We start from the raw sequence: 25,619 nt of genomic DNA, 5'->3' as shown, positions 1-25,619 counted from the left end.
TTTTTGGATTTAAAAGGATGAGAAAACTAGACCAGAACCATGTTTAACTACACACTATAGAAAATCATACCTCAAAATTTATGTAAACACTATGAACTCCATCTTTGATCTACAACCCATAATCCTTTGTCCAGGAAACAAAAGTGTAATTTATTTTCTTGTGACTCTCAATATCATAACTCACTCTGGTTGTGTTTGAGAGCAAGAAGTCTCTCTTCCTGGCATTGCTGCTTGGTCCTCAAAAGATAAATTATAGCAAACCTAACAAGACCAACACATATACTTTTATTTTTTATTCACTTTTTTCTGCTAGATCTTCTGTTGCATCTTATTATCTGTTGTTTTGTCCAGGTGCCACTTCAAGGATATCTAAAATTATAATTCCCCATAAAATATTCTTAATGTTTTTTCTTTTTTTCAATGAGTTCTGTCCTGTCCTTGTTCAGCTTAAAAATATATATATTCCAAGCAAAAGTGCCACTAGCTCAATTTTTGGCAGAGTCATGGTTGATATGGAGAATAAGGTACACAGAAAAATGTATACTTGATTATTTTATTGTTTTACCGAAATGTACATCCAGGTCCCTCATATTGTAGCCCTGTCACATGCTAATTAGAGTAGAAAAACTTTTACTCTACTGTACTACTTTGCCAAGTAACACCCTTTATTGTGTCTATAAATAAAAATAATTCAGAATAAGTTAGATGCTGACGGTTAAGTAGGCTCATTCCTAGTTTACTCACTGCTGCTGTGTAAGTTGCATGCTTAACAATATTCAGTTGTATTTACACTGTTTATGGAGGTTGTACTTATTGATGTAACTAGGTAATTAAAATAAACATTATGCAGATTAATGACATATGAGTGCACCAGCAGTGGGAGCATTTGGTTCTATGACAACAAAACAAAAGATTTTTTAAAACCACAAAACCTAATAGTCTTGAACAAACAATAAAATAACTGACTTAGGAAATGTTATAAAAGTGGGTGTGTATGAGGCAACTGTATAAAAATAATAAAAATCTTCAAAGAGGCTGTCATCAAGACACTTCACACATCCTTACACCACTTCAAAAAATTAAAAATTATATATGATGTATTACAGGCAGGACTTATGTATAAAAACTCACTATGTTGAGATAAAGAAAAGATTTTGTCCATCAGAATATTCATAATCAGAAGAAAACATCTCCTTTCTATATAATAAGATTGGCCAGAAATATAAAGTCAAATCATATTAGTTAAATTATAATGTTTCAGGTATGCCTGTATGATTTTTTTAAATTATTGTTTTAAATGAACTTAGTACCAGTTCCAATTATGTCACATAAGAGGGCTTCTTGAAATTTTTGTAGAGATTGCTATGAAGTTTTGTAAGAGATGATGTAGCTTAAAAGTCAACATTATTCTTACCCCAGTTATGACTTTTACCAGCTGTGTGATGTTGGGCAAGTTTTCTTCATCAATAAAAGGTGTCAAGTTAATTTTTAGAGGTTGTGTAGGTAGAGCGCATAGGATAATGTCTAGCACATAGAATTTTATAAGTGGTAGTGGTTGCCATGATTAATTTCTTCTTATGTTACTTTGTGCCAAATAATGTATTTACCAGAGATTTCAGTTTATTCAATAATTACTGTTCAAAAATAGCAAGGGTATAGCTACTAAATCCAAACCTGTTCTGTTCTATATGAGGAGTCTACAAAGATACACAAGACAAAACTACTGCTTTTATGGATATCACATCCCACTAGGAGAAAAAGATAATTAAAAATAAAATAAACAAATAGCATAACCTCAGGCACTGATAAATGCAAAGAATAAAAATAAGGCAGGGACAATGCATGGAAAACCAGTGGCAGGGCTAACAGGAAGAAGGTTGGGAAGGGACTTCTTATTTAAGGAGAAGAATTAAGAAAAGCCTGAAGAGCAGGGTCTTCAGGGTTTAAGGTTATCTGTTTGGGAAGAACTGACGATGGAGGGGTCCTGGCAAAGGAAACAATGAGTGCTAGGCATACCTGAGAAGCAGCAAGAAAATCAGTGTGGTGTGAATAGAGTCTAGAGTGCTGGAAGATGAAGTCAGAAAGTTAGGCAGGGACTAGACTATATATCATTTTGCAGACTATATAAGGAATTTAGATTTTAAGAATAAACTAGTGAAACAGGGAAATGATATAGCCTGATTTATATTTTAAAATGCAATTATGTTTTAAAATAGATTGTAAGGGGTCAAACAGTAGGAAATAATTTCTAGAGAACTGGAAAGAGAGATCAACAGGCAATAATAGAAATCTTTCTTTATATACACTCACATATGAATATCAGTCATAAGGCAGTTTAATATATGCATTAAAAAAACTAACTTCTATTCCAATGCCAGCAATTATCCTTTAATCAATTTTATACAACAAATGTTAGTATTTCTTTTTTTTTACATTTTTTAAATGTTTTTATTTTACTTTTGAGAGAGAGAGACAGAGTGTGAGTGGGGGAAGGGCAGAAAGAAAGGGAGACACAGAATCTGAAGCAGGCTCCAGGCTCTGAGCTGCTAGCACAGAGCCCGACACGGGGCTTGAACTCACAAACTGGGAGAGCATGACCTGAGCAGAAGTCGGATGCTTAACGACTGAGCCAGTCAGGCACCACCATGCAACATACGTTAGCATTTCTACTTAAAATTCAACTTAAGATGTGATGCCTTTAAGTAATTATCTACATGATCAACTGTGCAATGCATTTAGTATTTATGATTTATAACTTAATACAAAGATCTAATTTTACTTCAATTGCAAATATATGCAATATTCAAGTAAAAATTTGCAAACTAATATGATTTCATTTCACATATTTTTCTTTAACTATCACAGGTGATAATAGTGACTAGTACTAATTGTTACTATCACTAACAGTGATAGTATTTTAAACATTGAAATAAGTTCTTTTAAAAAGTGAGGTTTTTAATGCATTTTTAATTAATGTGATAATATTCTAAACATTGAAATAAGTTATCTTAAAATGTGAGGTTTTTTAAAAAATGTATCCAATTAGTAGTTTCCCAATTAGAATTTATTAGTTTTCCAATATTTTGATGAACAACACTCTATTCTACAGCTGCCAGTCTCCATTAGAGCATTTCTAAAAATACATCCTGATGTTCTTTAGTAAAATTTATTAACTGATTATAACTTAATCTGGCTTGTAATAGGGACTTAATATACTGTAATCCATAAAATAATGTAGTTTTATATTATTTTATTAATCTGATACAAGCATTTTATTCAAGTCATGAAAATAATTGTGTTTTCAAGAAAGGCATATAAAAAAGTTTACAAAACTAAAAGACAACAGAATGGAGAAGATATTTGCAAATGACATATCTGATAAATGGTTAGTATCCAAAATATATAAAGAACTTATAGAACTCAACACACACAAAGCAAATAATCCAATTAAAAATGGGCTGAAAACATGAGTGGATTTTCTCCAAAGAAGACACAGATGGCCAACAGACACATGAAAAGATGCTCAACGACACTCATCATCAAAGAAATACAAATCAAACTACAATGAGATGTCACCTTACACCTGTCAGAATAGCTAAAATCAACCACGCAAGAAACAGCAAGTCTTGGCAAGGACATGGGAAAAAGGAACCCTCTTGCACTGTTGGTGGGAATGCAAACTGGTGCAGCCACTGTGGAAGACAGTATGGAGGTTCCTTAAAAAGTTAAAAATAGAACTATCATATGATGCAGTAATCACAATACTGAGTATTTACCCATAGAATACGAAATACTAATTGGTAAGGATGTATGCAACACCATGTTTATCACGGTATTACTACAATAGCCAAATTATGGAAGCAGCCCAAGTATCTATAAATATATGAATAGAGACAGAAGTGATATTTATATACAATGTGGCATCATTCAGCCATACAAAAGATGAAATCTTGCCATTTTCTACAATATGGATTGAGCTAGAGAGTATAGTGCTAAGTGAAACAAGTCAGTCCAGAAAAAGCAGATACCATATGATTTCACTCATATGTGGAATTTAAGAAACAAATGAACAAAGGAAGAAAGAGTGAAAAGCCAATAAATAGACTATTAACTATAGAGAACAAACTGATGGGTACTAGAGAGGAAGTGAGGGTGGATAGGTGAAATAGGTGATAAGGATTAAAGAGTACATTTACCATGATGAGCACCGAGTAAGGTACACTACATTGCACACCTAAACTAATGTCACTGTATGTTAACTGTAGTGGAATTAAAATAAAAACAATAAAGAAAAGGAAAAAAAAACATTTTCTTAGTATCTATGTTATTAAGGACTGTTGGGATTTTTTCTTTGTTTACCATAAAAAAAAGTTTATATATTTCAGAACCTAAAGATGATTTCTCTTACTTTTTATTTGAAAAAAAATAAAGAGAGAGAGAGAGAGAGAGAGAATAAAAAAAAAGAAGGAAAGCAAAACAAATGTCTTTAGATGTCTTAAAAGAATTATTTTTAAAGATCTATGATTTTTTTGTGTTTTAGCCTCATTAAACAAGCATTGATGCTTGAAAATGAACACACACACACACACACACAATTTTTATTTGAAGAAATCTTAACATGAAATGGTTTCTTTTAGTAATAAAATCCAGTGTACTATTTTTGAGAATTGAAAAAATGTACCTGGAATATATATATGTATATATGGGATATATACGCATTGAAAAATATACGGAATTGAAAAAATGTACCTGGAATATATATATATATGTATATATGGGATATATACGCATATATATGGGATATATACATATTATTCTATAATGGCATGTTGAAAACATGAGTACTCATCCTCAATTCCTAAATGTCGTCTTATCAGAAATTGCTTCTGTGAACCCCTACTAAAGTAGCCCCTTCTATCCCCTCATTGTCCCTTGATGTGTTAATTACATCATAGTATGGATCACTCTCTGATACTGATTTATTTATTCATGTCCTCATTGTTAGTCTCCCTGCATTATCCCATTCATTCATTTTTAAGATCAATGTGTTCTTGAAATTTTACTGAAGAACCATCTGTTGTATTTACAACTTCTGCCAATTATATGAATAAATCCCTTTTTTGATAGCTCTATATTAATAATATACTTACAGTATCTTGCTTATTTGGCTCATAGCCTGTGATTAACATCCATGTATATGTGTGCATATGTGTAGGTGTGTGTCCTTGTGTGTCTTTGACATTCACAGCTTACAGCATTTAAGTGCTCCGAAAGCATTTGCATTTGTTGATGAAGAATGTTTAACGTAATAGCACACTGTAAATATACAGGGGAAATACCAGTTTGAGAGACAGGGACTGAGCAGAAGCTCATTAAAACAAGTGAAATAAAACTACATTAATATCTCAGAAATAATCTGAGAAAGGCCCATTTCAACACAGATTTAAAATTAACTGATTCAAATGTGCAGTTCTCATAAATCATAATTGTAGTTCTAGCAACTTTAAGTCTCTCTAATGTTTGTGTGTCAAGTGCTAATTTTCTCCTTTTCCTTTCTGGCAAAAAACCAAAACAGTATAAAAATAATAAAAGTGTTTTAAAATGTAAAAAATTGTGATAAGGTCATTTGTGGTGCTTCAAATTGTCTTTGTTTCTGATGAAAAAAATGAAAAGTATTTTTTTAAGTAGATGACTATAATCAACTATTATTAGGTATTATTAACTTTATTCTCCACTCATGATATCTAACCATGTAATTCAAATAGAGTATCAAAAATTAGATTTGAACATACAAGTGAAATGGGACTAACATTAATCAGGTAAAGGATTCACTAACAGATTTCCCTGTTTGGACATGACTATATCAAATTATTACCTAACTAAAGAGGGGAAATACTTGTCTAATTTTTAAGATGTTTTCTAAAAGATAGAGATAACTTGAACCGTTAAGTCTCTAGGAAGGAACCAGTTTACCAGAAGAAATTGCTATTTAAAAATTATTATTACATTACAATTATTTTAATTTAATCACTTTGGGCTAAGAAGGACACCATTAACTGACACCTGAAAATTCAAAAGTTACTTGTCTATTATAGGAATTTCTAATGTACAATTGTCAAGTTCTTGCAGGAAGTTTCATGGTAGAATTTTATGGGTTTTTTTTTTAATCTTTATCATATCTTTCAGTACAAATAATAGAACCAAAGGATATTAATGTGCTACACTCGTCATCTTATCAAAATTCCATTAGACAAAAAATGTTAAATATTCACAAAAAAATTTCCTTTAGATTCTGACTAGTAAAAGACGCTGAGAGAAATATCTCTTCAAAGGAGGGAGCTATAACACAGTGCAGATAATCACAGGAGTTATAAACAAAGGCAGTTGACATTAATAATTAAGTAAAAAATTTTCCTGTGGAGATTTAGATGAGCTACAGGCAGAATGTGTGAAATCACTTGGCTAAGTGATCATTAGTTATGTTCTAGACTAGAGGAATATATATTAATATAACTGTTTTTTCTACCCAATTTTTCTATTCCAATAATTTGTCTAATGTACTAAATAAAGCTATTATACATTCCCTGTGAGGAAAAATCATCCCCATTAGAACCTGATGTTTTTATTATCTGTAGAGGAGTATTCAATATAAATAAATGTGTTAAGGAAAGTTTATCACTTCTCTGAATTTTTTGTATTGTGCATTATTAATTTTAATGGAGATTTTATTATTGTCAATACAAATATATATTAACCTGACCTTTGCAATAAAAGGTGTTTGTCATTTTACTTTCAGATTTTTGGGTTGGTTTGTATTTGTCTACCTTTTTTTTTGTTAGTTTTTTAAAATTGTTATTTATTTCAACAGGGCATTCTTTAATGAAGAAACATCACAGCTGCTAAACACAGTAGGTGGGACACAGGATATCCTAGTAACCAAGGATGGCTTCCCCTTGGAAACTAATTCTGTTTCTGTCAGTAGCCGGGTATCTTTCAGGTAAGAATCCTGCTGTATGTATCAAATAATAAAAATATATTAAAGTCTTCATTACAAAATATCCTCAGGTATTCATTTAAATTTATATCAGAATTCATACTTTTCAACAAAAGAAAGAGAAAACAATTCTTAAACCTTTGTTAGCATTGCAAGAAGTCATGCACAATTCAATATAATAAGGTAGTTAGAAAAATACTATATAAATGTTAATAAAATTAGTATCCATCCCACCTCACTGACTTTCATTTGCAATCTAAAACATTATTAGCCTTTAGAAGATTTATATATATATATATATATATATATATATATATATATATAATTTATAACAAGTAATTGTAAAAATGTCTCCTTATAATGCTAAATTTCATGACATAAAGACAGAATCATCCTGGATTTATTACACACACACACACACACACACACACACACAGTCATTTAAAGCTATCTATAGCGCGCTGAATTTTTTTGGTTGCCTCAGTGTTTCTCACTTTGTTTTGATCAATCTTATTGTTCTATATCTTAGACCTAAAGTGATATCTTTTATTCTACAAAAGTAGTTTATATTCTTTGGATTAATAGTATCATACTGCTAAAAATTAATTATGTCACAGTTTTTGTTTTAAGTGTTTAGAAATTAAATTGTAGTGAGGATTTAAATGTTTATACACATAACATTTATAGCTTGATTCAATTGAACTTGGTGGCTATATTGTGCTATTAAGTGTTATCAGTATAACTGATATATCAACAGTATATTAACTATGTATAATGGATGAGTCCTCTTTTAAAACCAAAGAGGTAGTCCTCAATTTATGCTAATAAAGTTTGAAATTCAAAAGAATGTTTTTATATACAAAGATAAGTTTATTATTTCAGTTATAAATGTCTATTTTATGTTTAAATGTATCTGAATGCTTTGGGAAGATATATAAAAGCCTCTTCTTTTTTGGAATAATTAACGGCAAAAACAACAAAACAATAGTTTATTATTATTATGTGTTGAACACCACTGCTTACAGAAAAAATGATTTAAGAAGAGACAGAAAAGGTGGGATTAACCCTGTATAAAATGGTGGTAGAGACATCTGTGAAAACATGAAAAGGAGCATTAAGAGTTAAATGAAAACCCAGGCTCATCAATATTATCATTACTTTAAAAAGAAGTAAAGAGCATTCGAATATTTTATTCTATTTTAGGTACTTTCTGTGCAGTATTAGCATCTTCCCTGCTGATCCAGTTTATTTCTCTTTTATTGTCTCAATGTCATCTCTTCTGGAACTAACTAACTGAAGGGAATAGAGATAGGCTTGCAAGATGAAAGAAAGGAAGCACAGTTAAGTTTGAACTTTAAATAAACAATAAATGTTTTAGTTCTACTATGTTCCATGAAGTATTTTATTTTATCCAAAATTAAATTTAACTGGAGTCTAGTGTTTTTATTTCTTAATTTGACAATGATGATTGGTGGAAGGAGAATGGTAGTTTGTAATATCACTCAAAAGTTTTTTTTTTCTTCTACTGGCACAACATAATCCAAACAAACCATAACTTCAAATGAGGTATTCTACTCTGGTTGTGGAAACATGAAAATACTCAGTCTGATATGGAGTCCACAATTGCTAGATTTCCAGATCATAGGGTAATCAAGGTGTTGCTTTTCCCATAGAGTAGAATAAAACATTGAAAAATACGAGTAACAAGGATGAGTCTGGAGGTAAGTTACTATCCAGATATTACAGACAATGCCAAAAAAAGTTGAAAACAAAGGACATTATCATTTTTACATGAGATTCAATTTTTAATTATCTGCATTTAATGTAAAACATCTATGTGTATTACTTTTTAAAACAGACTAAATTCTTCTATACTGCATATATCTGCTTAAAAATTGATTAGATACTTTAAGGATCAGTTATCAAGGATAATTACATTCAAAAACTTTCTCTCACCTTTACATTATTTTAACAAATTATTCTAACAAATTATTATTTTGCTTTTGTTAATGTGTAATATATTCAATATTTTATTCACTATTTTATTATTTGGTATTTTATTCTTTAGTTTTTCTCTGGATATTGCTTTTATTTGTTTTTGAATACCACATTAAATGACCTATTGGCATAGTAACTTGATTATTATTATAGAAAAGGAAGGTATAATTACCTTATATTATCAGCTATGGGTGATAAACACATTTTATATTATTGCTGTATTTGAACCAGCAAACTGATGGAAGAAACAAGAGAAGTCCAAGACTGTATTCTCTCTTTGCTTTATTTATTAATTTTTAATGGATAATCTTGGGTGTGTTTCATTGAGAAATATAGCACTCTTATACCACCCTATATTTAAAAACTGACTATTGAAAGCAATGGAAGATTTATGACTTGTATAGGGTCTACAGTCATATTTAAAAAGGATTGATAATTAAAACAACAGTGAGATACCACCACACATATCAAAATGGTTAAGATCCAGGGAGACACAAGAAGTAAAAGCAATATCAATTGTTGGTGAGGATACAGGAAACAGTAAATTTATTCATTGCTGGTAGAAAAACAAAATGGTCCAACTACCTTGGAAGACAATGTAGCTGTGTTTACAAAGCTAAATAGTCTTACCATATAATCAAACAATTGGATTCCTAGGCATGTCCCTAACTGATTTTAAAATGTATGCTTGTACAAAATACCTGCACAAAAAGAGTTTACAGGAGTCTTATTAATAATAATAAAAAATGTGAAACAACTAAGATGCCCTTAAATAAGTGAATGGATAAACAAACTGTACATTTCATATAATGTAATACTATTCAGTGATAAAAATAAATGATCAAGCCTTGCAAACACATGGATGAATCTTATATGTATATTGCTAACTGAAAGAAGCCAGTCTGAACAGGCTAGATTTTGCATGGTATCATTTATAAGACCTTTTTAGTAAGGGAAAACTATAGAGATTGTACAGCTTACTGATTGGCAGAAGTTGGGACAGAGAAATGACTAAATGAGTGAATGAAGCATAAAGGTACTTTTTAGGGTGATGAAACTGCTCTATATGATATTGTAATGGTGGACAAATATCATTGTATATTTATCAAAACCAATAGAACTATATGGCAGAACATTAATGTATACAAAATTGAAAACAATAATTTAAGTGGTTAGAGGATCCCAGGATTTAAAGGCAGAAAGTGACAAACTAACTATGCCACAAATGTATGAAGTAACTTCACTTAGGGGAGTGGGGGACAGAGGTACTGATCTAAGTAACTATGGAAATGAATCTTTAAGACTAAAGCAAAAACAAAGCAAAACAAAACAAAAAACCTGTATTTTGGTAATATACTGTAGTTAACAATATCATTATTAGCAGTTCAAAAAACACTATACATGGAAATGAACAATTAAGTCAATGGAAGGTGGATGGTGGAATCCAGGTTCCTCACTGTTGGAGTGAGAGGTTGCAGATAAGCAAGAGAAGGATGGAATGATTTACATGGTAATGGATTAGATTGAAGACGTCAGTTGGAACCATGTTTAACTTCATGTAGATACAGATGGTTATATATAAAAAGTATTTATGAATATGTCTGTATACATAGTTAGGTATATACACATATGCCTTGTGTTGTCATCTGAGAAGGCCTAAAAGCAAAGTACCATAATAGAAACCAACACACAAAGTATCAAGATCTTCATTTCTAATACTTTTCTCCAATTGAAAAGATCAGTATTATTTGCAGAAGGATTAACTCTAGGACTGTGGCAGGAAATGTACTTGACCAGCCTAGAGTATCTTGTAGTACCAGAAAGTAAGGAAGTGCTAAAACAAACAAAGCAGCAAACAAAAACACAATGAGGAAGGTAGGTCAAAAGGACAATGGGAACCAACTGAAAGAGTTCCCAATGGCCCAAATTGGACAAAAAAAAATTTGAGCAAGAATAAAAAGAAGCATGAATTATAACCCAAAGAATAAAATAATTACCCATAAGTCCATATTGATGTAATAAGTAATTAATCAAAAGAATAGACAAATTCACCATGTAGGTTGAACATCAAATAGTTTATAAAATACTTTTTTACTCAAGGAAGTGGAATATAACTCCTCCTTCCTTGAAATATGGGCTGTCCACAGTAACTTGTTTCCAAAGAGTACAGATTTGAAAAGTGGGGATAAAATAAAGTAACTTGATAGTGAAGGAAAGTGATAAACTTTCTTCAACCCAGCGATGATCAAGGTCAGCATCAGCAGAGATAGCATTTACCCTTGATATGATGTGATGAGAATGGCACCTAACCTCCGTGATTTTCCTCACTAAAACCTATATTCCCAGTCTAATCATAAGAAAAATATGAGACAAATCCCAAATGAAAGACATTTTATGAAATGTCTGGCCATACTCCTCAAAAATTTGAAGGTCATCAAAAACTAGGAATATTGGAGAAACTGTCAAAGGAAGAGGAAACTAAGGAGACACAAAAACTAAATGTAATGTGTGACTCTGGATAGGATCCTGCAATAGAAAAACATTATATAAAAACTGAAAGAATCTGAATAAGTATATACTTTATGTAAAAAGTAGTGGAAACATCAATCTTACAATAGTGAGTTAAGAAATGGTTAGGAGAGTAGGACAATTAGACAAATACTGCAAATTTTGTTTTCTGAGAAGTTGAGCTGAAGAAAAGAAAGAGAAAGAATGGAAGATAACTTTGAAAATATAGAAATTCAAAAGTGTATGTGTCTGTACATTTGCAGATGTGTGTGTTTAAGCATGGAGAAACTACTGTTTTAAGAAATTCAATTCACAGAACATAATACACATGTTAATTGTCTATTGCACTGGTTAGTTGTTACTGCATAGTAAACCACCCTCAAGTTTAGTAATAAACAAACAAACAAGCAAGCAAAAAAAACATATTATTTCTCACAATTCTGAGTGTGAGGCTGGTGGTTCTTCTGGTTTTGGCAGGTTGAGCTGATCTTTGCAATTCCCGTGAAGTTTGAAAGGGTAGAATTGGATAGAGTATTTAGCCTTACACTGATGGTAATTGGCTCCTGTTAGCAAAGGCAATGGGAATGGATTGATCATGTCTCTGATTTTCTAGTAATCTAGCCCAAGTTATTAAACAGTTACTCAGCTAGGTGAAGCAATAAAAGGGATATGCCCCAATTTGTAAATACTTTTCAAGCCTCTGTGTCATTTGGCTAATGTCTAATGTCTCATGTCTCATTCACCATGGCAAATCACACAGGCCAAGACAAGATTTAAGGGGCAGAAAAGTAGATTCCATCTCTTAAGACAGTAGTTTGCAAAAGCACACTGTAAAAATATGCAAGGCAGTATTATTAACTATAAGCAGTATGCTACACAGTAGATCTCTAGGACTTACACATTTTGCGTAAGTGAAACATTGTACCCTTTGAATAATACCTTCTTGTTCCTTCCTCTGTCGGAGCTCCTTGGCACCTACCATTCTACTCTCTGCCTTTATGAGTTTGACTACTTTAGATTATTTATAGATTCTTTATATAAGAGGCATACTTAAAAATTTGTCAAGAGGGTAAATCTTAAGTGTTCTTACACAACATAAAATAAAATAAAATAAAATAAAATAAAATAAAATAAAATAAAATAAAATAAATAATAATAAAATAAAAAGGGCAGGAAAAAAACAATTGGAGATGATGGATATGTTTGTGGAATAGATTGTGGTGATAGTTTCACAGATGTATACTTATTCCAAACTCATCAAGTTGTATATATTAAATATGTACAGCCTATTGTATATCAATCATACCTCAACAAAGTGGCTTAAATAAAGTGTGCATACAGTAATAAGAAATACCCATGTGCACTTTTGAACTCTACTACATATTTATTTATATCTATAAGTATTTTATATGCAAATAATAATTTTGTTTTAGTTAACAATAAAGAAGATGCAAGATTTCTTTGTATCTTTACTTCAGATACAGTGACATTGAGAGCACTGTGACCTAACTTCAAGCTGAGCTTTTTTTTTTTTTTTAGAGTTTCTTTATTTATTTTGAGAGAGAAAGAGGGAGATAGGCAGAGAGAGAGAGAGACAGAGACAGAGAGAGAATCCCAAGCAGGCTATATGCTGTCAGCAAAGGAAATTCAATTCTCAGAGTTACCCTGAATTTCTTCCTACCTAAGTACATCTAGTTACTTTCTCCTGAATTACTTTCAGATGCTTCTGATGTAAGCTGTACTGCTTTAAAAACAACCCCCAAAATACATTTTCTTCTCCATCTTCACCTCATTCTGCTTCGTTGGGTTAAATTCATGTTATTGGACAGGTGACAGTTTGTTCCTTCTGCCAAGAAGATGATATACTACTGAACAGAGAATGTCTGTCATTGATAAGCTTATACAAATACTCTCCTTCTTCTTGGCAGCAGTGGGGTAAATAGCACAGAACTTTGTCACTGACAGCCAGTGCTTCCTAAGAACTATAAAAGAAAATGAAAAGAGAAGTGCTACACAAAACAAGCCCTGATAGTATTAAGTCTGACTGGCCTGCTGCAGTTGAGAAAGAGAAATGGATTATGGCTCCTCTGTGATCATTTTGAAATTATATATGTGCACATTGTATTGGTCCCCCAGGAAGTCATGATGATAATAGAGGCTACCTCAGTGCAAAAAAACAAGTTGACTCTTATCAGCTCTGCACTGGTGATATTAGACATGTAATTAATCAGAAGACAATTTAATTTCTTCTTGTCAGTGGAGGTGGGGGCAGACGGAGAAGTGTACATGAATTTAGTTTTATTTATTTTTATCTTAAAGGCAAAGAAAATTTTAAAGGTAACTATACTTGTCAACAAATTCTAGAGTGATATAAAAAGGAAACCATCACCTGAAGAGAGCCAGATTCAACATCCCAGAGAAATGAGAGTAAATATGTTTTCTCAGTGTTTTGGAAAGCAAAGACAAAATTAACTGATTTATTAGGTCATCTAAATTTTGTTTCTCTTATACTAAAAAAAATATTTAAAATATTTTCCACTGACTGTTGGTTAAGGAATAAGCAAAACATATCAAAGTGTTTTATAATCAAGAAAGTGCCATGAAAGTTATCTCATGCTTTTTCAACTGGACTGACTCACTGAGATTATCATTTCCAATAATGATAAATCTTTGCTGATAAAAAATTAATCATGCACATTAGGTTTTTTTGTTATTATAAAATAATTCTCATAAAATCCATACTTTATCAAGTGTCCACAAGAACTTGTTAACAAATGTTCACAATATCATTTGTTATGCAATGATAAATTTCTATTATAGTAATAAAACAACAAAATATATCTGTTTATGGTGAAGATTATTTTATTGCTTATCATGAACTTCTGAGGACCTGCTCCTATGTAGTAATTTGAATAGTTTGTCAGCAAGAAAACAGCTACTTTTTCTACATCCCATTAATTCAATACAGGTCTATTCTGCCTATAAAATGTAGAGACAGTTACATTCTGGAGAACCCAAACAAGCTGGCCACAGCTGACATGCAGAGAAATACAGGAAAAAAGTCCTGTTTTACTTGAATTTAAGTAAAATTTATAGGCTTATCAGGACCCAAATATTTAAAATATATCATGTGTAAAATAAATCCTATTTTGTAAGAATAAAGAGGGTTAAGTTTATTTTAGCTCTTCTGGAAAATGTTACTTTGCTAAAAATCAGTCAAGCCAACTACATATTTCTTGAAACTGTCGATTTCTATATTTGGTGATTTTTATTTGATTCAGGTGTCAACCACAATGTTTTTTTCTAGCATTTAAAAAAATGCTTTCCATTCTTATTCTCATTGTAGCTTTAAGACAGAAATTTGACAGGGAACTTAGTTATCTTATGATGTGTTTATAATGGTGTTACAATGCTTACAGGATGACCTTACCCTCCCTGTGGATTTAGACTGTGGTGGAACCATCTAAATGGCCCAGATCAGGGATAAATACAGTTTTAATTGATGATCTTTCCTTTCTTAGTACTTGAATATTTTGCAGTTATAATTTTTAGTTGCTTACATAAAAAATACAGGACTATCTGCTCTATAAAAACAGAGGCAATGTGTGCTTTGTTTGATGTTTCTTATACAAGATTTAAGACAATAATTTCTATAAAGATAGGTATATATATATTAACATTTATTCATTTTTGAGAGACAGAGCATTAGCAGGGGAGGGACAGAGAGAGGGAGACACAGAATCTGAAGCAGGCTCCAGGGGCTCTGAGCTGTCAGTACACAGCCTCATGTGGAGCTCAAACTCATGAACCATGAGATTATGATCTGAGCCAAAGTCAGACACTTAATAACTGCACCATCCAGGTGCCCCAATAGGTATTTACTTTTAAATAAATGAAAAGAAATTATTACTTACTTGTTTGATTATTTTCTTCTATGAAGAGAAGCATAATCTGTGTTTTTGATTATAACAATTTCTGGTCAGAAAACATCCATAAAGACTAATTTTGGATTTTCTAATCAGATCATTGAAACATCTTTTAATACCGTGAACTAAACTGAGGAATTTTTTTTTTTTTTTTTGGCATCCTTGAAGTTCTGGGTTAAAGAACTTAGGTTAATTCAGGAGATTGTGAAAGTAGCAATCAAAAATGAAAAAGAAAGAGATGAGAGAGAGAGAGAGAGAGAGAGAGAGAGAGAGAGAAAAGAAAGCTAAAAAAGTAAGATCTTTGAATCACTAATGTCCTCGATCAGGTCTCTGAAGTATCATGCCACATATTTTCACTCAGCATGTATGTCTGGCAGATTTTGTTTCAAGACTTTCTAAAGGTCTCCAAGAGAACACCATATATGCCTGTATACTTGCTCTTCTGTAATAATTCAGAGAGATGCACTAGCTGATAATGCCTGTGCTAGCCTAGAGCTATTTTTGTTTAATGCCTAAACTAAACAAGAACTATTTCAACCTGGCCCCTGGCTCCATAATCCTGAAGGAATGGGTTGATTTTTGTTTGTTTGGTTGATGGTTTGTTTAAGGAATTCAGCAGAACCCAAGATGGAATATTTGTTTCATTTATAAGTCTATTTCCATAAAGATATCATAGCTGTGGCTAAAAAGTTCCAAGTGGGTATGGCATAAGTAATTTGTCAAAGATGTTTTGTAATAGGGATGAAGATTACAGAGCTAAAAGGAATTTAGACAAAAATATTCTCATTCCTGATCCTAGTGGCCTAATAAATTTCAAGTATCTTTTAGCTCAAATCATTTGCTATCTGCTAATTTAACAAATATTAATTTAGTGCTTATTATATATTTTGCTAGTAACTAAGAATACAGCAGTGAACAAAACAGACAGATTCTGCATCTTTGAGGAACTCACAGTCTAGGAAAAAAAGAGACAATTTAGTAAGAAAAAATAGTACAAGGTCTGCACAGATAATTCCCACAAATAAATTAAGAGATAGTAAGTGATGTATATGGTGATGGGGTTCCAAGATGTTTGTTTGCATAAGATGGCAAAAATATCACGCTGAATAGGTCTCTAAGGAAAGATCTAATGAGTGTACAAAGGCAAGCCATGTAAATTCCTTAAAGTGTCAGTGGCAGAGGAAGGCAAATGTCAAAACCCTCAGGAGGAAACACTTGCTGTGATTGAGGAAGTACCAATATAGAAAAAGATGGAAGAATCTGTATGGATAAAGAGAATGTATGACAAGAAGAGTCATAAGGAGAGAAATTAATAGATAGGCAATGACCAGATCATGTTTTAAGTAGAGATGTAACTTGATAACCTGTTAAAAGATCATGCTAGATGCTTTATGAAGAATAGATTATAGAGTTTAGGCAAGAATGTAATCAGGTTGCTATGTCAAAAGTCTGCAAGAGAGAAGATGGCAACAGGTATCAATAGCTAATTATTGATTTGATTGTGAGTCAGCACTGGTATGTGCTTACCAAAAACAAAAACAAAACCCTAATATTATCTTCAGCTGTATTAACAATGTCAAGAACAAACAAGAGGTTACTTTGTATCTATCATGCAAACAATGGTTGTGATTATTATGTTCAGTTCCGGGCTCAATCATACAATGGAAACATAGATAAACAACAATGCATTTAATGGAGGGAAAGCAAAACTTGAAACCATATTATTATGGAAATGATCAAAGGAACTTAAGGAATGAGAACTAAATTAAATATTAGAGCTGATGTTTAAGGAAGTATTGATAGAAGATTCAGGGGAGACCTTCTTCTTGCAAGGTCTTCCCGAATCAATTAATTGTTGCTTTTTATAAGCCAATGAGTAAAGTATTCAGGGAACTCCAATATACAAATGTCTTAGGGGGTCAGGCAAAAAGAGTTTTTGTAGTTGAACTCTGGGCATACATTCTGCTCATATGTAATAGAGTGATTTGACCTGCCTCTCTTAACTCCAGATTAACAGTAGTGACTTTCAATTGCAGACTGTCTTTATTTGTAACATTAAGATGTGGCCTTTGTGTATTGTCTAATAACAAGCAAATATAATTGTTCATGGAATAAAACAAGATATAAAGACTTTGAAAAAATAACCTTTTTTTCTTAACTATCATATAGAAATATCATTTTCAGTGTCCTGATCTCTTAGTGAGATACAAAAGCATATTATTTCCCATAGCAAAAAAGTATTATCACATGGCAAATAGGCAGGAATCTTGGCTCAAAAGTCAGAATTCCTAAGCTTAATACTACATAAAACTGTTATCTTTAAATAGTTGAAAGTTTTTCATATATAAGCAGCTTAGACTTATTCTAAAATATCCAAAGGGACAAATCAGTCAAAATACAGAAAAGTGAGAGGTAGAATTAATTTTAGAAAAAGATCATTCTAAGAAGTCAGAGTTGCTCAGTGGGAGTATTAACTCTATCTCAAGAAAGTCTGTCTGTTCTCTATAGAATTCAAGCATGAACTAAATGACCATTATGTGAAGATAATATTAGCATCAAAGAGCTTGATCAATCAGATGATATAAATGTTTTTCCAATTCTTAGATCTATGATTCTGTAAGTTAGACTTTAAGAAATAGTTATGCATTTTCTATTTTATTTTTATCATATTTTAGTAACAAAAGATGTTTAATAATAGAGGATTACTAAATAAGAGAAAGTTATAAATAAGTTATAAATAAGTGAATAGTTATAGGTGGAAGAGCTGCAAATGCAAAGAATGGGTGAGAGGTTAAAAACAATATATAGATACATATAGTAGAGTTGACACTTATTTGATAAAAAGGATAAGAGAGGAGAGAGTAAAACAAGCATGTGAGAGAAGAGTAGAGCCATCAGTAGAAATAGAGACAAAAAAATAGATTAGTTTGAAATTAAAGATGACAAAATATGATGGAATATTGAATTTAAGAAACAAACGGTTGTTATCATCAAATGTAATCCAATGGATTAGGGAGAAAAATTAATACAATGGAAACTTTTTTTCATTATTGACCATAAATTGGCAAGAACCTAATATGCTTTGGATTCCATCAAAAGAAATTTATTGTTTAAAGTAATAAAATAGATGATCAGTTCTATAATCATATAAAATGGCCTTTTCATGAATTCAGATAATTCCTTTCTGCGAATTTATTCTATCTGATCAGAGCATTGTTTTAAGTATAACTATACTAATATAATTTTAAGTATAACTATCTTAATAAGCTTCCAGAAATGATTCCTTTCAGAAAGAAAACTAGCATATTTGGGGGAAACTAGCATAGAAATTGGAGGGCTATATACTAAATTCAACTTTGCAACAGATTTTGGGACTGTGGATAAGTTATCATCTCCTCTGTAACACAGTGGCTTAGACTATATTATTTTAAATTTTCTTCCATATTCTAACAGTTTTCCAATTGTCTAAGAACTTTTACTAAAGCCTTAAAGTTGAGAACAATAAATACTAAATATCCTCATATCTGAAGCAATGATACTACACATGTCCATGTGTTATTTACTAAAAAATGTCAATGTATGTTAACTCTACTGGAATTTAAATTAAATTAAATTTTAAAAATGTTGAATATGGTCCAGCGTAAATAATTGAACAATTAGAAATTCAAAGAAAGTCAAGAGAATTGTAAATAAATAAATAATAAATAAATAAATAAATAAATAAATAAATAAATAAATAATACATACATATATACATACATAAGTCAGTCAGTCAGTCATCAAACTATATAAAGCTCATGGAAGCAAACTGAGCTTTTATTTCCCAACCCTCAGGGGAAACTGAAGTCATGAGGTAGATAAGAGGTATCCTTGATGGCCAAAAGAGATTACAAGATCATAGAGAATACACTAAATCCCAGCATTTGTAAAGCAAAGGTTCATATGGGAACAGAAGTTAATCCTGAAGAAGTAGCCAGGCTTGAGCCATCTTGATGGATTCTAGCCAAAGCTACTTAACAGAAGGAAATAAGCCCAAGGGGGGAAAAAGGAGGGTAGACTCCTAAGGGCTAGAACTGGGAGAGGAATATAACATGATCTATCAATCGGAGGGTAGAAACTGGGTAGCATGATGCATTATAAGGAGCCTCCAAATAACCATCATGTGTTACCCACTAGAGAATCAACATTTGAGCTAGTCTGCTATGCAGATAGTCTTGCCAAATTACAACATTGCCAGTCAACTAGGTCTATTAAGACTTTTGGCCTTTATCTTTCCAGCAGCACCTACAAGATTCATCAAGAATAGGAAGAGGAGAAAAGAAATGCCCCTTTTCTCCTACCACAGGTTTCCTAGCATAGTATAAACCCAATCTAAGGAAAAGAAGAATGACTGATAGAAGTTTTGGTCTTGGCAGGGCTGGATAGGTATTACTATCCTAAAAAGCAATCACAGTTACCAAAAAAAAAAACCAAAACCTTGTTCTAATAACTTGAAGTGTACAGAAAGCTGGAGGCCTACTGAGAATGTCATCTAGGACAGGAAAAGGGAAATCTGGCAGGAGATATTTAAAGGTAGTAATTGGAGAAAAATAAAACTTTTCAGTGTCTATCATTAACTTATTACATATGCTTGGATGACCTCTCCTTATTGACATATAAATCTCCTGGTAGCCTTTTGTTGGTGTTTTTCTTTTAATGAAAATGTATTGAATGCCCCTCTGAGTCAGGAACTGTACTGTACTAGATGGGGTGAATAAACGAGACAGAAACACAAGGCCACACAGTCTTCATTCACAGAAATGATAGCTATTTGGACTGATTAACAAATCTTGAGCTACATCGATGGAGAAAAAATTCCCAGGAGTCTCTATTGTATATAATATACCTTACATTAATCTTAGTTTCAACAGAGAAATTTTTTTGGACTCTCTTCTAACACATTTATTAAGTAATTCATGCCAAAACTTCAAAGAAAAGACAAGGATTAAGTGGATGGTGAGGTATTGACTGTGTTTGAATAAGAAAAGAAAAGAGGATTAAAATAGAGAGAAATGCACTGGCATATTGCACAGACAGTTCTAGCTCTGCCTGCTTATATTTTTAACATTACAAAGATTCTTGCTCAGTTCCCCTCCCTTTCTGTCAAGCACTCATATTCCATAACTGCATGCTCTAAATGGACTCTTCACATTTAGGAAAATAAATTGAGAGTATACAACTTGTGTATCTGCAAATGATTAATCTTAATTTTGGAGAAAGCATGGAATCCAGAAAAAGAATAGATCTTTGTAATGGATTAATGTGCAGAAGTTATGATATGTATGTTTCTACTAACCATTTTGCTGTACCTTATGTCAATATAGTATTTTCTTACAGATATTTTGATTTTCACTTAATAAAATGTGAGTGGCAGATAACACAGAACACAGAAAAATCTACTCTCAATGTGATAAATAAAATAGAACAAAATAGCCCATGAAAAGATCACATGATAATTACTATAGACATATATATTCAAAACAAGTTTGGGCAGTCCATCAATTGTACCTTCTAAAATATTTAAAGATGGAGATTAGGGGAAAGATGGAGATTAGGGGAAAGAAAGAGGACCTTAAACTCACGTCATTTGATGGATGCAACTCAATAACCCATCAGCATAAATAACCCAGAAAATGAGCAGAAGACAGGCAGAAAAACACACAACTAAAGGTAGAGAAGAGGCCTTATAGCAGAAGGTGGGAAAGGTGAAGACACCATTTGGGGTGAAACAGATCATGGCTGTCCATAGTCAGGAAGAAGCTGGAGGTGCAAAAAAGGGTAAGAAACTGACTGTCACATCAGGGGCTCCTACACAGGGAAAACAAATCCAGATAATATTTGGCTTGAAAGTGAGAGGGGCCAAATTTCATGAGCACTTACAACAAGTGGAATTTAAAGTCTGGAATTTTAAAAATCAGCAGGCTCAGCTCTGGGAGACCAAGGAAGGCATTAGGAAATGGAGTCCCTGCCCTTAAAGAGACAGCACAGCAAGCAGCCTGTGCAGATACAGCATAAAACCAGCAGTTTGAAAAACGCCTGGAACATACAGAAATGAGAGTTATTTGCTCATCTCAGAGCTTGTCCCAGAGAGGCATGGATCACAGGGAGACCCCTTTAGGAACACAGGAGTTGGTAGGCACCATTTCTCTCCCCCAAACCTCACCCCAGCATAAAAAAGGAGCTACCTGAAAGAAATAGCATTGTTCTGACACTTCCTACCTAACTTACTTACACCAAGTGCCTGCACCCCCTCACTTCAGCAGTTCTGCCCTTTCCAGTCATACTTGCCTCAGTTTCCTTGCTACAAGGGCCCTTTCCACAAAAGATGGGTGCAAACTCCCTCCAACAATGCATCTCCTAACCCACATCTTTTAAGGTCTCTGTTGTGGCAGCAGCAATAGTGGCGGTGGCGGCAATTCTCATTTCACAAATAGATCAGCATGCACCTTGTTAAAACATGCCCCATCCCTATGGGGCACCAACACTGCCCACAATAGGCAAAGAGAGACTCAGCAGTTAACCAGCCAAAAGGTAAAAGCATCCAGGACACAACAACAAAGTGCACCCAACACACATAGGAGACACTCACAGAAGTGCTGGGACCTAGGAAACAGGGGACAGTGCACTGCACGGTGCTACAGGACCACTTCTTCATAAAGCCATTACCTCCAAGAACAGGAAACATAGTTAACTTGCCTAACACACAGAAACAGATGCAGAGAGTTAGAAAAAATGGGGAGAGAGAGGAATAAATCTCAAATGAAAGAACAGGATAAAACCACAGGAAAAGACCTAAGCAAAATGGAGATAAGAAATATGCCTGATAGAGAATTTAAAATAATAATCATAAAGATCCTAACCAGTTTTGAGAAAAAAGTGAAAAACATCAGTGAGAACCTTAAAATGAGATAAAAATAACCAACCAGAAATGGAAAAGACAATAAATGAAATTAAAAATATACTTGATGGAATAAATAGCAGGTTAGAAGAAGCAGAGCGATGAATTAATGACCTGGAAGACAGAGTACTGGAAATTAAACAAGCTGAGCAAATGAAAGAAAAAAAAATAATTGCAAAACAAGAATAGACTTAGGGAACTAAGTGACTCTAGCAAATGTAATGAACATTTATTTGCATTATAGGGACTCCAAAAGAAGAAAGAAGAAAGGGAGCAGAACATTTGTCTTAAGAAATAATAGCTGATAATTTCCCTTATCTGGGGAAGGAAAGAGATATCCAAATCCAGGAGTCACAGAGATTCCCTAACAAACTCAACCTAAGGAGGTCCATGCTAAGACACATAGTAATTAAAATGACACAAAGTAGTGATACAGATAAATAAATAAATACATAAATACATAAATACATAAATACATAAATACATAAATAAATAAATACATAAATAAATAAATACATACATAAATAAATAAATAAATAAATAAATAAAAGCAAGAGAAAAGAAAGAAGTTACATAAAGGAAACTCCATAAAACTATCAGCAGGTTTTTCAGTGCAAACTGCAGACCAGAAGGGAATGGCATGATGTATTCAAAGTGCTAAAATGGAAAAATCTGCAGCCAAGAATACTGTACCCAGAAAGCCTATAATTCAGAATAGGAGAGATAAAGAGTTTCCCAGACAAAAACTAAAGGAGTTCTTGGGGCACCTGGGTGGCTCAGTCGGTTGAACGTCCAACTTTGGCTCAGGTCATGATCTCGTGGTCTGTGAGTTTGAGCCCCGTGTCGGGCTCTGTGCTGACAGCTCAGAGCCTGGAGCCTGCTTCCGCTTCTGTCTCCCTCTCTCTCTGCCCCTCCCCTGCTCATGCTCTGTCTCTCTCTCTCTCTGTCAAAAATAAATAAACATTAAAAAAAAAGAGAGAGTTCATTACCAACAAAACAGCTCTACAAGAAGCAAACCATAAGAGACTTTGAACTAGAGAACAAACTGAGGGTTTAAGGAAGGGAAGTGAGCATTAGATGGACTAAATGAGTGATGGATATTAAGGAACACATTTGTTATGTTCAGCATTGGTGGTATATGAGAGTGCTGAATCACTGCATTCTACTCCTGAAACCAATATTACACTATATGTTAACTAACTAGAATTTAAATAAAATTTTTAAAGAGAAAAAAACACAGCCCTAAAAGAAATATAAAAAGACCCTCTTTGAATGGAAAGGGAAAAACCATAAATGAGAGTATGAAAGCTAAGTATGTTTGCAAAAATAAGTCACAGGACTTATAAAATTTTTTAAAAAAATGTATTTTTGGCACCATACACCTAAAACCTGGGGGAAAGATGAGTTTCAAACTTAAGTGACTATCAATTTAATATAGACTGCCATATGCAGAAGATGTTATATACAACACAAATGGTAACCACAAGTCAAAAACCACTAATAGATATGCAGATCATAAAGAGAAGGGTATCCAAATATATCACTAAAGAAAACAAGAAAACCATGAAAAAGCAAGAGAAGAAAAGATGAGAGAAAAACTACAAACACAAGCACAAAACAAGTAACAACATGACAATAAACACATATCTATCAATAATTACTTTGAATGCAAATGGACTAAATGCTCCAATCAAAGAATATAAGATGACAGAAGGATGAAAACAGAACAAAACAAAACAAAACAAAACAAAACAAGACCCATTTATATCCTGCCTACAAGAGACTCATTTCAGACCTAAAGAAATATGCAGATCGACAGTGAGGGCATGGAGAAATATTTATCATGCAAATGAATTTCAAAAGAAAGCCAGGGTAGCAGTGCTTATATCAAATAAACTAGACTTTGAAACAAAGACTGCAACAAGAGACAAAGAAGGACACTATATAATAATAAAAGAGACTATCCAACAAGAAGAAATAACACTTGTATTATGCACCTAACATGAAAGCAGCCAAATACATAAAACAGTTAATAACAAACATAAAGGAATTAATCAGTAGTAATACAATAATAGTGGGGGCCTTAAAACTGCACTTACATCAATGGGTGGATCTTCCAAAAGAAAATCAACATGGAAACAGTGGCTTTGAATGACACAGTAGATTACATAGATTTAACAGATATAGTCAGAATATTCCATCCTAGAACAGCAAAATACACATTCTTTTTAAGTTCATATGGAACATCCTCCAGAATAGATCACATATTAAGTCACAAAACAAGTCTAAACAAATTCAAAAAGATTGAAGTCATATCATGCATCTTTCCTGGCCACAATGCTATGAAACTAGAAGTTAACCACAAGAAAAAATCTGGAAAGGACACAAATACATGGAGGTTAAATAACATGTCACTAAACAATCAATGGGCCAACTAAGAAATCAAAGAAGAATTCAAAAAGCACATGGAAACAAATGAAATGAAACCAAAATTGTGTGAAGTCTTTAGGATGCAGCAAAAGCAGTTCTAAAAGGGAAGAACATAGCAATATAGGCCTACATCAAGAAGAAAGAAAAATTCCAAATAAAAAACCTAAACTTATACCTAAAGGAGCTAGAAAAAGAAAAAAAAAAAAAACAAATCCACAAAACAACAGAAAGAAAGAAATACTAAAGCTTAGAGCAGAAATAAACCAAATAGAAACTAAAACAAACACAGAAAACAAAACACTAGAACAAATCAATGAAAACAAGAGCTATTTCTTATAAAAGATCAACAAAATTGATAAACCTTTAGTCAGACTCACAAAGAGAGAGAGAGAGAGAGAGAGAGAGAGAGAGAGAGAATGGCGGGGGGGGAGAGGGAGAGAGTAGACTCAAACAAAATCACATATGAGAGAGGAGAAATAACTACTGACCCCACAGAAATGTAAACAAATGTATGACAGCACTATGAAAAATCATATACCATTTAATTGGACAACCTAGAAGAGTTAATAAATTCCTAGAAACATATGACCCACCAAAACTGAAGCAGGAAAAAATAGAATACTTGAACAGACCAATTACCAGCAATGAAATTCAATCAGTAATCAAAAACCTCTCAACAAACAGAAATCCAGGACCAGACAGCTTCACATATTAATTCTAAAAAGCATTTAAACAAGAGGTAATACCTATTCTTCTCAAGCTTTTCCAAAAAACAAAAGAATAGAACAGGAAGGAAAACTTCCAAAATCATTCTATGTGGCCAGAA

General features: G+C 32.6%; 1 protein-coding gene across 1 annotated transcript in view; it reads left to right on the top strand.

The window, feature by feature from the left end:
* The window catches only part of CNTN5 (contactin 5), a 1,382,461-nt gene that overhangs the window by 577,818 nt on the left and 779,024 nt on the right, over positions 1-25,619 (top strand). Inside the window, exon 3 of the mRNA XM_043579878.1 lies at positions 6,869-6,997. Coding sequence (XP_043435813.1) covers positions 6,943-6,997 — 55 coding nt within the window. The 5' untranslated portion in view covers positions 6,869-6,942. The remainder of the gene's footprint in view (positions 1-6,868; positions 6,998-25,619) is intronic.

The sequence above is a fragment of the Prionailurus bengalensis genome, chromosome D1, assembly GCF_016509475.1.
Source record: "Prionailurus bengalensis isolate Pbe53 chromosome D1, Fcat_Pben_1.1_paternal_pri, whole genome shotgun sequence".
Lineage (NCBI taxonomy): Eukaryota > Metazoa > Chordata > Mammalia > Carnivora > Felidae > Prionailurus > Prionailurus bengalensis.
This window is presented reverse-complemented; position numbering and strand designations above follow the sequence as displayed.